This window comes from Caretta caretta, chromosome 6 (assembly GCF_965140235.1).
Source record: "Caretta caretta isolate rCarCar2 chromosome 6, rCarCar1.hap1, whole genome shotgun sequence".
NCBI classification, from domain to species: domain Eukaryota; kingdom Metazoa; phylum Chordata; order Testudines; family Cheloniidae; genus Caretta; species Caretta caretta.
The window spans coordinates 19,876,578-19,890,836 of NC_134211.1; the positions used below are offsets into that span (position 1 = coordinate 19,876,578).

Consider the following 14,259-nt stretch of genomic DNA (forward strand, 5'->3'; position numbering starts at 1 on the left):
TCTACACAGCTTGAGTTCCAGCTTCCTCTTCATTGTTTACCAAGGACCACATTCTGTCTGGAACTCTATCCAGAAAACAGACTTCTAGTGGCTGAATAATATAATGCAGGTAGACCTGCATTGCAGCCACTGTCCTCTCCAGTGGAGTTCTGCGCTTTACATAGCATTAGCGGAGTACATGCTGGGGCTGGAGGGGGGTAGTCTTAACACAGGAGAACTTGAAAATCGGCAAATTTTAAGCCCATTTTGTGGTCCGTGCCCCTCAGACAGTACATAAAACTGATGTATCTGGGCTTACAAAAATATTGTTTGTAGTAACCCTTTAAATAATGAGTCAAACACTGGTACCTAATCAAATGGATTACAAAAGCACTTTTTAGCACATTAGACAGCTAATAACCAGACAACTATAGAAAAAGGCAGGCCTATTGCAGCTGTATCAGCTGACATGAAAACTCAATGGCTTGCTCCACTGCTTGCTGGGTTAGTCATATAAGGCCATTTTTCCTCCTCTCTAGTTTAGTTTCTCCATAATATGAATCACTACAAAACACACACGCCCCAGTGCTGTGTTGCCTCGACTCAAGGGAATCTGAGTTTATGATCAATGCCTGGAGGTTGGAGGATGCTGTGGGGAGACTCCCCAGTAGGAAGGGGGATAGACCCCCATACATCCACAATGGAAAACAATGAAGCAACAGACCATAGTAGCTATTGTGGCTATTCATTCTGAGAGACATCCTGGGGTAGAGTGAGGGTTTCTCTGGATACATGGGACCCCTTGTTAAAAAGGATTGATTATAAGATGGTAGTTCAGTGTGATGGGGTGGCATGCTCCTTAAGAGTAGTGGGGCCTAATGGTCAGCCCACCCCATCACGTAGCAAGCCTTTAAGAGTTTGAAATGTCCGACTGTATAGACAAGGACCTGGGAGCAGGGGCAGCAAGTTGTATGGGCCCGTGGTGCCTGGGCTCCAGCAATATTCAGGGCCTGGGGCCCCACCTGCCACCCCCTCATGCCTGCCCTGAGTGCCCACTGGCCTCCACTTGCTGCCCGGGCGCGCCTTCCCTGGGTCTCTGTGTGCAGAGCATCCCTATCTCTCCCCTGCAGCTCCATGCTGCCTCCCTGCATCAACTGCTCCCGCAGGGTCCTAGTGCCCCCCATCCCCTAGTGCCAGGGCAGGCTAACCCTGACCCTGCTCTTCTCCCTCAGACCCTTTCATTTTCCAGCAGGACCCTCCACAAGCACAGGGGTCCCCCACACCTGCAGTCACAGCTCCTGCCCCACACTGGGCAAGGGGAAGCCCCACCCTCCACCCCCAGTGAGGCTACAGTGAGGGGCAGCAGCAGGGGAGGAGGTGCATGTGTGATGGCAGCCTCCCCTCCCCCCAGCACCCACCACAGGGGAGGAAGGGGGGCTTCCTGTACCTGAGAGGGGCCCTAGGAGCATGTGCAGTGACAGTGGTGCAAGGTGAGTGTGGTGCAGAGGGGAAGTGGGGGGGCCCTCCCCTGGAGCTTGCTGCTGCCTGCAGGGAGAGGGCTGGGGAGAGTCCTCCTCTTGGGCCCTTTACCCTGGGGCAGCCTGTCTGCACCCCAAACTCCTCATCTCCATCCCTGTCCTACCCCAGAGCCCACATCCCCAGCCAGAGCCCTCACCCCCTGCACCCCAACCCTCTTCCCCAGCCTGAGCCCCTCCCAAACCCCTCAACCTCAACTCAGGCAGAGGGCTGGCCCTCTCACACCCCAAACCCCTCATCACCAGCCCCACCCCAGAGCCCTCACAGTTTTACATTATTTTAAATATACAGTAACTCCTCGCTTAATATTGTCGTTATGTTCCTGAAAAATGCTACTTTAAGGGAAATGATGTTAAGCGAATCCAGTTTCCCCATAAGAATTAATGTAAATAGGGAGATTAGGTTCCAGGGAACTTTTTTTGCCAATGGAAGCTTGGTTGAGGTGGTGGAGTCAGGGGGTGGGATATTTCCCAGGGAATGCCTTACTGCTAAATGATGAACTAGCACTCCCCTGAGCCCTCAAGGGTTAACACGTTGTTAATGCAGCCTCACACTCTATAAGGCACCACAAATGGGGGTGGGGGGAGAACAGCATGGCAGAGAGAGACAGAGACACACACACCCTGTGTGTGAGAGAGAGACTTTGAGACAGCAGCTGCTGCCAGCAAGCTCCCTCCATTCTGAGCCCTGTCGTATCCCACCCCTGCTCTGTGGAGATGGGGGGGGGCAGGAACGGGGGAGGGGGACACCCTAACATCAGCACCCCTCTTCCCCCTCCGCCCCTGCACAGCAAGCAGGAGGTTCATGGAGCAGCTCCAAGGCAGAGGGCAGGAGCCGCACGTGGCAGTGGGGGGAGAGACACCTGAACTGTCCAGCAATTGATAGTCTGCTGGGCGGCAGCCGCACGGGGAACTTAGGGGAGCTGACAGGGGGGTGTCGGTCCACCCTGGTTCCAAGCCCCCACCACTAACTCCAAAGGGCTGCTCTTCCTCCAAGCAGTGGACAAAGTAGGCGGCTGCCAAACAACACTATAAGGGAGAATAGCGCAATTTTAAATGAGCATGTTCTTTAACAGATCAGCAACGTATTACCTAAACAACGTTAATTGGGACAACCTTAAGTGAGGAGTTACTGTATGTTGGCTTACAAGGCTGGGGGGGGACAGGACTTGGACCTGTTCTGGGCACCACCAAAAATTATACAAACCTGCCACCCCTGCCTGGGAGATATTGGGAGAGCGGAAGTGGTTCTAGGAGTAAGAAGTGTTTTGGGAGGAAATGCCAATACTGTTTCTTTAAGGGACAGGGCCCTTACAGAGACGGTGGGGCAAAGTCCCCAGCCAACTGGGGATGAATTAGGAGAAGGGGAGCAGCGCATATGCTGCCTCTTCCCTGATAGCAGGGCAGCCAGCAATGCAGAAAGGCTAGCTGAGAAGCTTGAGGGAAAAGGGGCCAGCTGAGGGGGAAGCTGGCAAAGACCTTACAGCTGGCTAATCCACAACTCCACTTCAGAGGGGAGAATGGGGGACTCCTGCTTAAGGAAGGGCTGAAAAGGAGTAACCCAGAGACAGAACCAGGGAGAGTCCCAGAAACAGACTGCTCACAGGTTTGGGGAAGCAGAGTGTCCTGAAGGAAGGAGCCAGAGATTGCTGGCAGGGCTGGCCCTAGACCAAATGGTGCCCCAGTCGAGGAGTGTTTTCGGCACCCCACCTCCATTTCCGTGCCAACCACACATACACTTTCACAATTACACAATAAAATGAAGTTCACAATATCACAGCTAGGCTCTCACTTCACTTCGCTCTTAATCTCATTGACTGACGGCCCACAATATTCTAGGGGATTCAAGGAAAATGTAGTTCTCAGAAAGTCTCTAAAGTTCCATGAGATTCTACAAAGGTCCAGAATATTCTAGGACGTTAGTGAAAAATTAATTCACCTATGGAATACCTGAAATATTTTACTTCAAACATTCTATTTTCCCTTTTGTCACTAACAACAAAAACAGTACCCAAGCCTGGTGTCCCCCAAGCCTTTCACCCCAAATCCAGTCCTTGATTGCTGGTTGGACTGAGCATGGCACAACAAATATCCCTCAGTGTATTGGGGTAAGCACCTATTTATGCCTATTGCAGTCAATACATGGACCTTGGAAAGGGGGGGTGCTCGTTGATTAAAACGTCTAGCCTGGTTTATAGCTTGGGTGAAGAGGAGTGAGGCAGGGCTCACCTCTGGCACCATGTCTGGCCAAAAGGGGTAGACTGGGGTGACCTCCATGCCATCACACTCGGATAAGGGCATGAGAAGAGCGAGGTGAAGGGGGTAGGGTCCCCCTATTGGAGTGGCAGGTGTGAATCTTGCACTCCCTGTAGAAATCCTGTTTCTTCTATATGTAGCTCACAGTAACAGTTACAGACCAAACAGCCCTGCTGTAAATCCATTCGGCCTGTTTCTCTCTCATGCATACCAGTGTAAATCAGGAGTGACTCTAACAATGTCAGTGGAGTTACACTGGGCTAGAACTGGTGTCACTGTGAATTTGCCCCATAGACTTCATGGGGACACCCCTGACTCTAATATGAAGCCGCTAGTGGTGCTGCGAACATCAGTATTGTGGGGATTAACTACTAGCCCTGTGGTAATGGAGAGCAGGTGGGGAGCAGTCACTGGCTTTGCCGTACCTGGCCTCTGACTCTGTAGAGGACTTGGGGTTGACGTTGAATTCTGCTTGAACTACTTCTGCCATCTGGGTTCCTCCGTTGTCCTTTTCCCTCTCAAGTGTTGCTGGATCTCTATCCTAAAAAAGCGGAAGAAACTGGTGAACCTGCCAATCGCTGTCCAGGACTGCGATCTGTGTGCCAACTGCTAGCCCCTTTCGTGTCCTCTAGAGACAAATGCCACAGCCAAAAATGGTGGCAGAGTGACTATTGTGTCTGTTCTAAGCCCAAGGCTGCAGGGTTCCCTACGAGCTTTTGGACAGCCCAAAGATCTGGCTCTGCCGTGTTCACTGAAAGGGTTGGACAAGGGCCTCACTACCAGTGCCAGTCCCAGGAGCATTTCTCTTCCCCTCCTGGCCCCTCACCAGCTGTTTAATACAATCGCACACTGATGGCACATCAAGCAGTGAAGTGGAGTCTTTTGTCAGAAGGGGCTTCCAGTCCCTGGTCTTGCACTTAACCCTGACTCTACCGCCCTCCATGGAGCTGTGCACTGGACTGACCTTGAAGAATGAATCCAGGAAGCTCATGTGCTTGGGGATCCTCCGCAGCACCATGTTACTAGGCTCTGCCTCTACGTTGTTTCCCATCTCTGTCCAAAGCTACATGGAGAGATGCAAGCAGCACGTTAACAGAGCCACTCCATCATGTGTGATTTGTCCTGTGTGCAAGAGTGTTTTCCGAGTCCTAACTTCGGTCGTCCTTTATCATATCCCCCCCACTCCCCCGCCATCAGTTGGACTCAGGTGCTGCAGCCCCACTGCAGGGCATGCGCTTTGATCCTCTAGCTCATGGATTCTCAATGTGGGGATCAAAACGGGGCCCCAGGGGCGTGTGACCACCCACCCTCCCTATACTGGTAGATGAGAGGAGGTTCCTGGCTAGATGTGGGAAGAGTCCCAGGGTGGAGGGGGCCTGACATGAAACAAGCTAAAGCAGTGATCCTCGGCCAACATCACACCCTCTTTGTGGACACGCTAAAGCACAATCCGTGTTCACTTACTCAAGGGTGAGCATTCAGTTCTGTCTTTAAATAACCTCCCTCTCGACCCCCAAACTCCAGTAATGGTCTTAACATGACTGTGAGCTGGCATGTTTATTTCTGTGGTTTTGGGACATTTCTGTAAGTGGCTTTTTTTTTGCCCCCAGAGCAGTCTCTGTGCTGTTTTCTGGTCCCTATGTCCCCTGCAGCTATAGATCTGTCTAGTAGGGACCATCAAGACTCCGCAGCACTGGGGGAAGATCATAAAAAGCAAAACCAGAATTTAGTGCAGTGTTTTGCTGAGGGCCACTATTTGGGCCAATCAGGTCTGCACTCTGATCTGTAGGGTGGAGGGTGTGTTTATTCACTTGGCATAGAGCCTGGAGAAGACCCTGAACAGGACTTCTAACCCCACTGTACCAGAGTCAGACTGCTCTTTATCCTCTGTCGCAGTGCTAGCTGGATATTTCCTTTCAGGTTTTTTTAACCATGCTTAAGTTGTCACCTGAAGCAGATGTGAAAGAAGAAAATACCATCTCTGAGAATCAAAGGTCTGTCCTGAAAAACACCATGCATGTCTTGTTTTAGACTTGCAGTCTCTGTAACTAGTGCATGGGCTAGTGGTTACAGCAGGGTAAGGAGAATCAGAACTTGCTCCTTGACTCTGCTACTGTATGTAGAAGAACACAAGGCAAGTCACCTTCCTTCATTAAGTCTCCAATTCCCTCTCCCTAAAGTACAGCAATGCTTTCCTGCCTACCAAGAGTGGGCCAAAGCTAACTGTCGCCGAAGAGCTTGGAGATAAATTGGAGGAAAGGTGCCATATTTGTGCCAAGTAATGGGATGATTTTGTAACATGCCCACTGGTGCAACTGTACTGCCAGCTAGTGGGGAGGGTGCCTCAGAATCAATTCGCTCACAGGTGATGAGGTGTCTCTGCAAGTGGAGTCATGAATATTATTAGCTGGTGTCAGAAGAAAAACCTGTTGCTTTTGCCAGGCTCACTTCCCCCAGCTAACCCTTACTACAGTATCAGACAACAGGAGAAGATGGCAATGAGTCGGTGACAATGCTTAAAAGTTTGCAGTCCTGAAAACCCTTGTCTATGGGACAGGAAATATCCCCTACTGCCAATGGATGTCAGCAATAAGTGCAGTTGTCCCAGTTTAACTGCAAGAGTAGCCAAGCACGCACCATGTTCTAGCATCATTTCAGAAACTGGTTTGTGCTTGGCTATTCTCGCAGCTGAGTCATGGTCCACACCCTGTTCAGCTGCACCCATGGGTGCAATTATGAGAGTGTAAGCAACACCTAAGAGCCACTAGTTGACAGAGAGGGCTTTGCTGTTTTGGTTGTGTTTGTTCTGAATTCCGCTGGGTCTCTGCTTCTCTTTCACATTTAACTTATTTTTAAATTCCTGCTTAACAACATTCTCCTGCCTCTCCCTCCAGCCCCAGGTTTGGTTTTCCTCTTGAATCTCAAGGAGTGAATTGTAAAGAGTCCAGGCGTGTTTATTCCCTTCTCTTAATGGGATGGGGTGCGCTTTGCAGCCCCTCAGAGCTGCTGAAGAGCATACCCCTCGCTGGTCCTGCTTCACTCTTTACGTATTGGGGATCCATCTGCCTTATTCGTGATTGATTTTAAGGTTTGAAATATAATCTGCCCCCATTAGTTTAGCTCTGGTTCTGCTTATTTTACTGGGGTGTGTCACATTTTGACTTCAAATTCCAAAGGATCCCCCGCTCCTTTCTTGTGTGCCTGCATGAAGATGCCCATAATCAAACAGGGCCATCTGCTTTTCCACTACTTCGTTTGTTTTGCCTAAAGTCACAAAGGTTGATTTTAAAAACAGAAGGAAGCTTAGCCATGTGGGGAGCAATAACATGTGAATTCCATATGCAGCAAAGGCTTATTGGCTATCTCCCCCTAGTGTCCAAATGGTGTAATGAATCTAGGGGTTGATTCTGCTCCCATTGAAATCAATGGCCAAATTCTTATTAGCTTCAATTTTGCAGGATCAGCTCCCTCCTTAGCAAGGACAATTATGGGCTTGCTTTCAGCCAGTAGGGGATTCTGACAGCTCGGCAATGCTGGGTTTATTTTTCTAATTTTATCTTTTTTGGCTTTTGTCACTGGCATTATTTAAATTGCTGAGATGCCCTGATCTGCAATACTGTGCTCAGTTCTGGCCATCCAGCCTCAAAGGACACCGCAAAATGAACGGTACCGAAAAGGTAGATCAGGAAAGTGTTACAAGAAGGGCGAATAAACAGGTAGTAAAGGTACAGACAATGAAACGGAAAGGTGGCAAATCTGAAACTGCTCAGAGAAAATATTTTTTTCCACACACACACTGCGAAGTTAAGCTGTGGAACTCACTGTCACAGGATACTGTTGAGGGCGCAAAAAAGGGAGAAGAGAGCTAGATGGCTAGCCAGGACACCCTGAGTTACAACACTAAGGGTGTTAAACAAACAAGAAATTGGGAGGTGTGTTATCCCATTACGGCCTGCTGAAGGCTTTCTTGCATCTTCTTCGGAAGAAGCGGGTACGGGCCCCAGCAGGGGTATGTGCACTGCTGAATACTGCGCACACAGACGTGTGTTAATGCTGCTGGACCAGCACACTAAAAATAGCCATACCCAGAGCCTAGACTAGCCGGATGAGCGCTGGTGCGACCCAGTCCGTTAGTTCCTAGGATCCTCTAATCCTGTTCTGGGGCGAAGAGGGTGAAGGGTCCCTAGCAGTCCGCTCTGCAGGGTGGTCCTTAGGCCAGACCCACGGGCTTTCCTGCAACTGTGCCACCAGAGCAGGCCCCAGCACCTGCCTCTAACCCTACAGAGGAGTTTTGTTGACTCAGCACATATCTCCTCCTCTCTTAATGGGTTTTAACTCCTCTTCCCACAGCATTTCTGAGGCCCCTCCACATAAACCACGCTACCAGATATAGGGGGAGTCGCAGCAAAATGTGCCCAGCTCCCCATGTGCCCTTGCTGCCTGAAGTCACGGGCACTCCAGCAGCCTGTGGGCCAGCTAATCTAGCTCTGCCTTCCAGTCCTCACCTCATGTCTCTGTAACTTCCGACAGAGCCAGCCTGAGCTGACCTGCCCCAAAGGGGGAACGCCTTAGCTGCTCCTTACAAATCTAGTTCCAATTGCAGGGGAGGTATTTTGTCGTGATATAAGGGCAGCCCTGGCTGTGACCTGCCCAGACACGCACCCCCACGCTATCCCCACCCCCACTGGATGCCTTCTGCCTAAGCCCTGCTCCGTAACCACATTACATCAAAACTGAGCCATCCAGGGCACGCAGCGCTGTGAGTTTCCCTGGCCTGGGGCCACGCTTGCCCACTGCATAGCTTCCATCCTCTTCTGGATTAGAGCGGAGCTGCATACCACATACCATTGCTGTAATGCAGTTTGCAGATCCCCCAGCACTGCAGGCTCAAACCTGTTCCAACATTCTCGTCCCTCTGCCAAGGTTTCTGTGCCAAATTAGGGTTCTAATTCCTGAACAGGAGACACTGTGCTTAGCTAGATTGGCGTTGGAATTTCTCTCACACATGAAGCAGGATTTATTCCTTATAACAGGGCACCTGTCCAGGAGGGGGCTGAAGGCTGGATTCTAATACCAATGAAGTCAATGGGAATTTTGCTATTGGCTTCAGTGGGAACCAGCCCAAACTCTGATTTTGCACCTTTCTTATTCTTTCTGCATTTGTCTTTTGCCTGTGACTTGCTCTCTCTCCCAGGCTTATGTGCATTTTAGCAGACAGTTATCTGCAGGATCCTTGTATTTTTGGCCCCTATTCACACTGATATAGAAACTGATAGCTACAATAGTGCTTGAACAAGGTTATTACTAGCAGGGCTCCAGCACATTTTCCCTGACCAGTGCGTGCAAGTGTTGTTGTTGTTTTGTCTGAGATCTGTGTTGTAAAACCATGCTATGGATTACATAGGGTGCATTTTCCACTGCGTGCATCCGATGAAGTGAGCTGGAGCTCACGAAAGCTTATGCTCAAATCAACTTGTTAGTCTCTAAGGTGCCACAAGTTCTCCTTTTCTTTTTATAGGCTGCATAGTTCAGCGCCTTTCTTTTCAGTTTAAACTGATTTTTACTGAAAAAATCACGGGTTCTTCAGTGTTTAGTTTTTTCCGATTTTCACCCTACTTTTGTATCATTCAAATATATAAAAAATAACTGTTTTATTAGGAAAATGCAATATGCTGCATGAGATGTATGTATGACGATAATACATTAGTCTGTGTGTATATGCAAAGCTGCCTATTGAAGTAAGGCCATGTATTAGTCTAAAAGATACACACAATAAACAGGCACACACACAAGCTCTGAAGCGCGTGCACATCTGAACGTACTGACGAATCTCACGCCCACCACGTACACCTTTCAAGCTGTTAGCAGATAATGGTTTAAAAATCTGACCCACTAAAATGGGGAGAAAACAAAAATCTGTATCCGAATATTCAAAAGTGTTCAAAAAACAGGGGAAAAGGATGAAGTTGAGTATATGCGCTGCAAATGGTGTGGCCCATATATATTTATAAATATGTAAATATTTATAGGCTAATAGTTCTAAGTCTACAACAGTAAACTGTTTATTCAAATGAAAAGTTTTATTTGGGGATTAGAAATATATTGTTTTCTTAAACTCAGAGGTGGCATTGGGTTTTGAGTTCTGCAGCAAACCACGTTGAATTCCATTCATCAAAGCATGAATCTACTGAATACCTTTTTCCCTGTCCACCAAAATAAACCCCGATATTTACCCAGAAATATTATTTATTTTTTCCACTGATTTTCACCTGTTTTTGTTGCTGTGGTAATAAACACTGATAAACTCCCAGGAAAAATTAAAAGAAAATAAAAAAACAAATGGCCCTATGCATAGTTTATGTTTGGCTTACATGAGTCTCATTCAACAAAAGGAGATCCTATTAAAACTGGGCATGGAAACTGAATACTGCGAGCCATAACCTTGTTTAAACGTGACTGGCTAGAGCAGTTATTGTCCCAGTGTGCACAGGGCCATGCATGCACATGTGTGAGTGTACACACATACTTCCATTCAGCTTTAAAAGCCCTGTAATGATGTACACCCTCTAAGAAATTCCACTCTGAATAGTCAACGTTCTTGTGTTGCCCATGATTGTGTCTGTTAAAAAATACACATGAGAAGGTGGGTGTGAGGCAGGGGCAGAGGGAAGAGAGGGAGCAACAGGGAGAGAAGAAGAGAAAATGCAAAGGAAAACAAACTGTTTCCCTATGGGACAGGTATTTATGCACACCCAGTCTTATTTTAAAAACCAAGTATGTTTTGTATGTGTGAGGAGGTGGGGGAATTTAAAAGCAAATCCCCCATCAGTGCTTCAGGCAGTGTTTTAATACATTAAATAATTTAATATAAAATTAAGAGTGTCATAGTTCCCCTGCAAGTTACGAAATGGAGTTCTGCACTAAAGAGACATTTTTATGCACAGGCATGACTCCAGCTAATAAGAAATCGCTCCCTCCCCTCTCTCCAGTTGCTCCTCTCTTAGGTATCTGAGCATGTATGTGAATGAATTTATCCCCATCTCTCCCCTGTGAGGTAGGGAAGTATCATTAGCCCCATTTCACAGATGAGTAAACTGAGGCACACAGATTAATCAACTTGCCTAAGTTCACACAGTATGTCTGAGGCACAGCCCAGAACTCAGCACTAACCTAATGAGCCCTAGAGCTAGTGCTTCCCATGAGACCATCTAGATATGTGCTAGTTATTCTTAGGAGCAGCACAACAGCAAGGAGGCCTCTTGATCATTGATTGCTCTTCTGGTCCTCAATGTCCAGACCTTGCCATGTTAACCATGGCAGCTTAGTGACGCCCTTGACCAGAAGCTAGTAGACTGGGCACCCTTTCCAGCCTTGTACCCTTAGAACCACACTGACTATCTCTGTAGCCTGTCCCATCCCAGTGATACCTGACATCCTTTCAGGTCAATACCGGGGTCATTGTCAAACCTTACTGAGTTCGGCGTGTCTAGCTGCTCACGTTATATGAGGCAATTCAGTCGGAATCCTGTTGTAGGAAGACACTTTCAGCCTGACCTTGAAGGTGCTGAGCTCCAAGCAGGCAGACTGGGGTGCTGCTATTATTTTTTTTTAAGTCCACAGCAAGAAGCAAGGGTCTGGGTTTGAACTAAAGAGGGAGCTGCAACTGTTCCATGACTACGAACCTACAGCTGGCAAAGTCAGTGGGAGTCTTTCCATTGACATCAAGGGCTTTGGATCAGGCCCTCAATTGGTGAATAAGGACTGTTTACGATAGAGGATCCCACAAACCCAGAGCTCAAAACCATCAAAAACTGAGGCGGAGACGGAACAAGGGAAAGTGGCCTCCAAAGGGCCAGAATTAATATATAAGCCTTCGTGAGGTTCTTGTCAACATCCTGGAAGCAGGAAAGACTCGTGTCAACCTGGCATATTCGCTGCTGATATGCTGACCAAGAGCAAAGGCATGATGTGACAGAGCCTTGCAACAAAGGTTTTGCCTATTAGGAATAATATGTAGGATTGTTACTGATCCACCAACCCATCCTAGACCCGCAAGAAGGACCTGGCTTCGGGCAGTTACTGAGCCTTCCTGTTAGGTGGGAGAACTCTACTCAAAATATTGTCCACAAGGAGTGGATTGACATGGCAACCGTGCAAAGAACAAATTCTGATCTAATAGTGCCCCCGGTGATGCTGCCAACCTGTGACAAATGAGATTTTTAAAGGATGCTGTTGAGTCACAAATCTGAGATTTTTAGGGGTGGAAGAAAGCACATTTCTTTCCCTGTGTTACTAATGTAGGTTATTAGACTTGGAAACAAATTAAAAATCAAGCTCAATAACTGACTTATTACCTGTTACACCATTTCCTTTTCTTTACTCAGACTGGAGAATGAAATAGACTAGTCATTTCCCCTTCTTAGTTCTCATTCACCAGCCCAATACTCCCAAACAATGCCAGGGAGTTTTAAATGTAAACACAAATCTTTTCATTAGATTAATGGCATGGAGAAATAAAGCTTGGGAAACCAATGCCATGGAAAAAATGACAGATTGCTTTATACTGGGATCAAGCAGATTTTAGTGTATGGTCACTGTGTTTTTACTTTTGAACAAAACAAATAGAGACAACAATAAGAGGCTCACCAAATGCAAATGGGACTTTTAAACTTGACAGATATAGAGGGGGAAAGCAGATGAGGAACAGGTCAAATGATCCTATATGAAGGGATATACATAGCAATTGATTATGACTTATATGTGATTTACAAAGGAAAAAACAGCAGAAGAAGGGAACACTTCCAGAAAGTCTCCTCCATGGAAGGCAGAACAACTATTCACATTTGGACACTATGTGCAGGGGAGGATAACTAGACTTTTATTTGTTTTGTCAAAGTCTAGAGGTCTAAGTGCCTCTTGTGTGGATTTTTGTTAAAGGTTAAATAAAGTGGAATTAGGAGACGAGAGATACATGGAAATGGTTATGATTAAGATTGATTGTACTGGTGCAGAAGGATGAATGTGTTAGGTAAGGTTAATCAGGATAAATATCTACATAATTTGATATTGTTTTTCAGTATGTTAATGACAAATTGAAAAGTGTGTTTTTAAACATGCTTTTCATTAGACTTGGGGGCAGGGACATTTCTTTGCCTGTTAGATCTTGCAAAACCTCTTTGTTATTGTAGTGCGGAAAGGCCCCAGCTGAGAGCAGGACCCCATTGTGCTGGGTGCTGTATGAACACATACTAAGAGACAGCCCCTGAAATGTGTACACTCTACATTAGACAAGACAGACAAAGGGAGCATTATTATCCCCATTCAACAGATGAGGAACTGAGGCACAGAGAGACTAAGTGATACAGCCATAGTTGCATAAGATGTCTGTGGCAGGGCCAGAAGTTGAATGCACAGCTCCCGAATCCCAGGCCAGTCAACCCCTGAACCACAAGACCATCCTTCTTCTCCAAAAAGACCTAAATTTGAGGGACTAAACTACCAGATTGAATCCGTCAGACCTGTAAAAAGACACTGACTTCAAAATTCCTTCAGCTGAAGAGTGAGAGATGTTAAAAATTGTTAGCCCAACTGAGCGAGTCTCTCTCAAGAGGCCTCATCAAACGTGCACTAACGTCCATGAACAGCCTCCCCTTGCCTTTGGATCAAGCGCTAAAGGAGTGAGACTTGGCAAGTCTCCTGCATTCTTAAGAGTTCTCTCTGAGCCACAAGGGGCAACCTAAAGCAGTGCACCCACTCCCTCCAGCCCTGTGGCAGACTCTGCATGTATGGCACAGAAACTTATGTAAGGCCTGTCCACTCGCTCTTTCTTGATAGATCCATTTCTCCTGTAAGATTGACTTACACTGGCTCCTAGCCACATTCACCCCATTCTAATTGTGCTATAACCAAAGCTGCAAAACTTGACTCTGGGCTCAGGATTTTGAAAGCTCCAAAATCTGTGGGTGTTTGAATCTGGGCTTTCGGAGCAGGCCCATCTTTTCTGTCTGTCCCATGCAAAATGCTTGGGCCCTGAATATGTTTGTATAAAAAGGGTGCAATAGAGGAATATACATGATGATACATGTTGCTGCTTCCTTCTCCCCTCCCTCTCCACTTTCCTTGAATTAGCCACTTGGTTGCACTGCTCCTCTGGCTTTATGTACTGATGATAATAAAGTAATTGCTTGTGACAGGCGCTGTTCTTCCCTGATTCAGCCATACACCTTTCCTAACCTTTCCTGCTAAACTCCCAGAGTGCAGCCACACAGGCCTCCCCGTGAGGCTCGAGTGACTGACATCTCTGTCTGAGGGACGCTGCCTCAGCTTAGAGCATTTCCTTTTTCCCAGAGAGGCTTTCACAGCTGATCACCGCTCAGCGTCCCCAGGGAGGCAGGCATGGACTAGAAGGGTAAATAAAGAGGACTTCTCAAATCTGCCCCCTACTCCAGGCCCAGCCCCCTTCTTCATTTAGACCTGGCTGGCTCACAGG

The 14,259-nt window shown here is 47.5% G+C and overlaps 1 protein-coding gene across 1 annotated transcript in view; it reads right to left on the minus strand.

Annotated features, from left to right (window-relative positions):
* LMNTD2 (lamin tail domain containing 2) overlaps positions 1 to 14,259 on the minus strand; it is a 47,999-nt gene that overhangs the window by 18,646 nt on the left and 15,094 nt on the right. The window contains exons 6-7 of the mRNA XM_048853118.2: positions 4,735 to 4,833; positions 4,196 to 4,311 (exon numbers count right to left, since the gene is read on the minus strand). Coding sequence (XP_048709075.2) covers positions 4,196 to 4,311; positions 4,735 to 4,833 — 215 coding nt within the window. The remainder of the gene's footprint in view (positions 1 to 4,195; positions 4,312 to 4,734; positions 4,834 to 14,259) is intronic.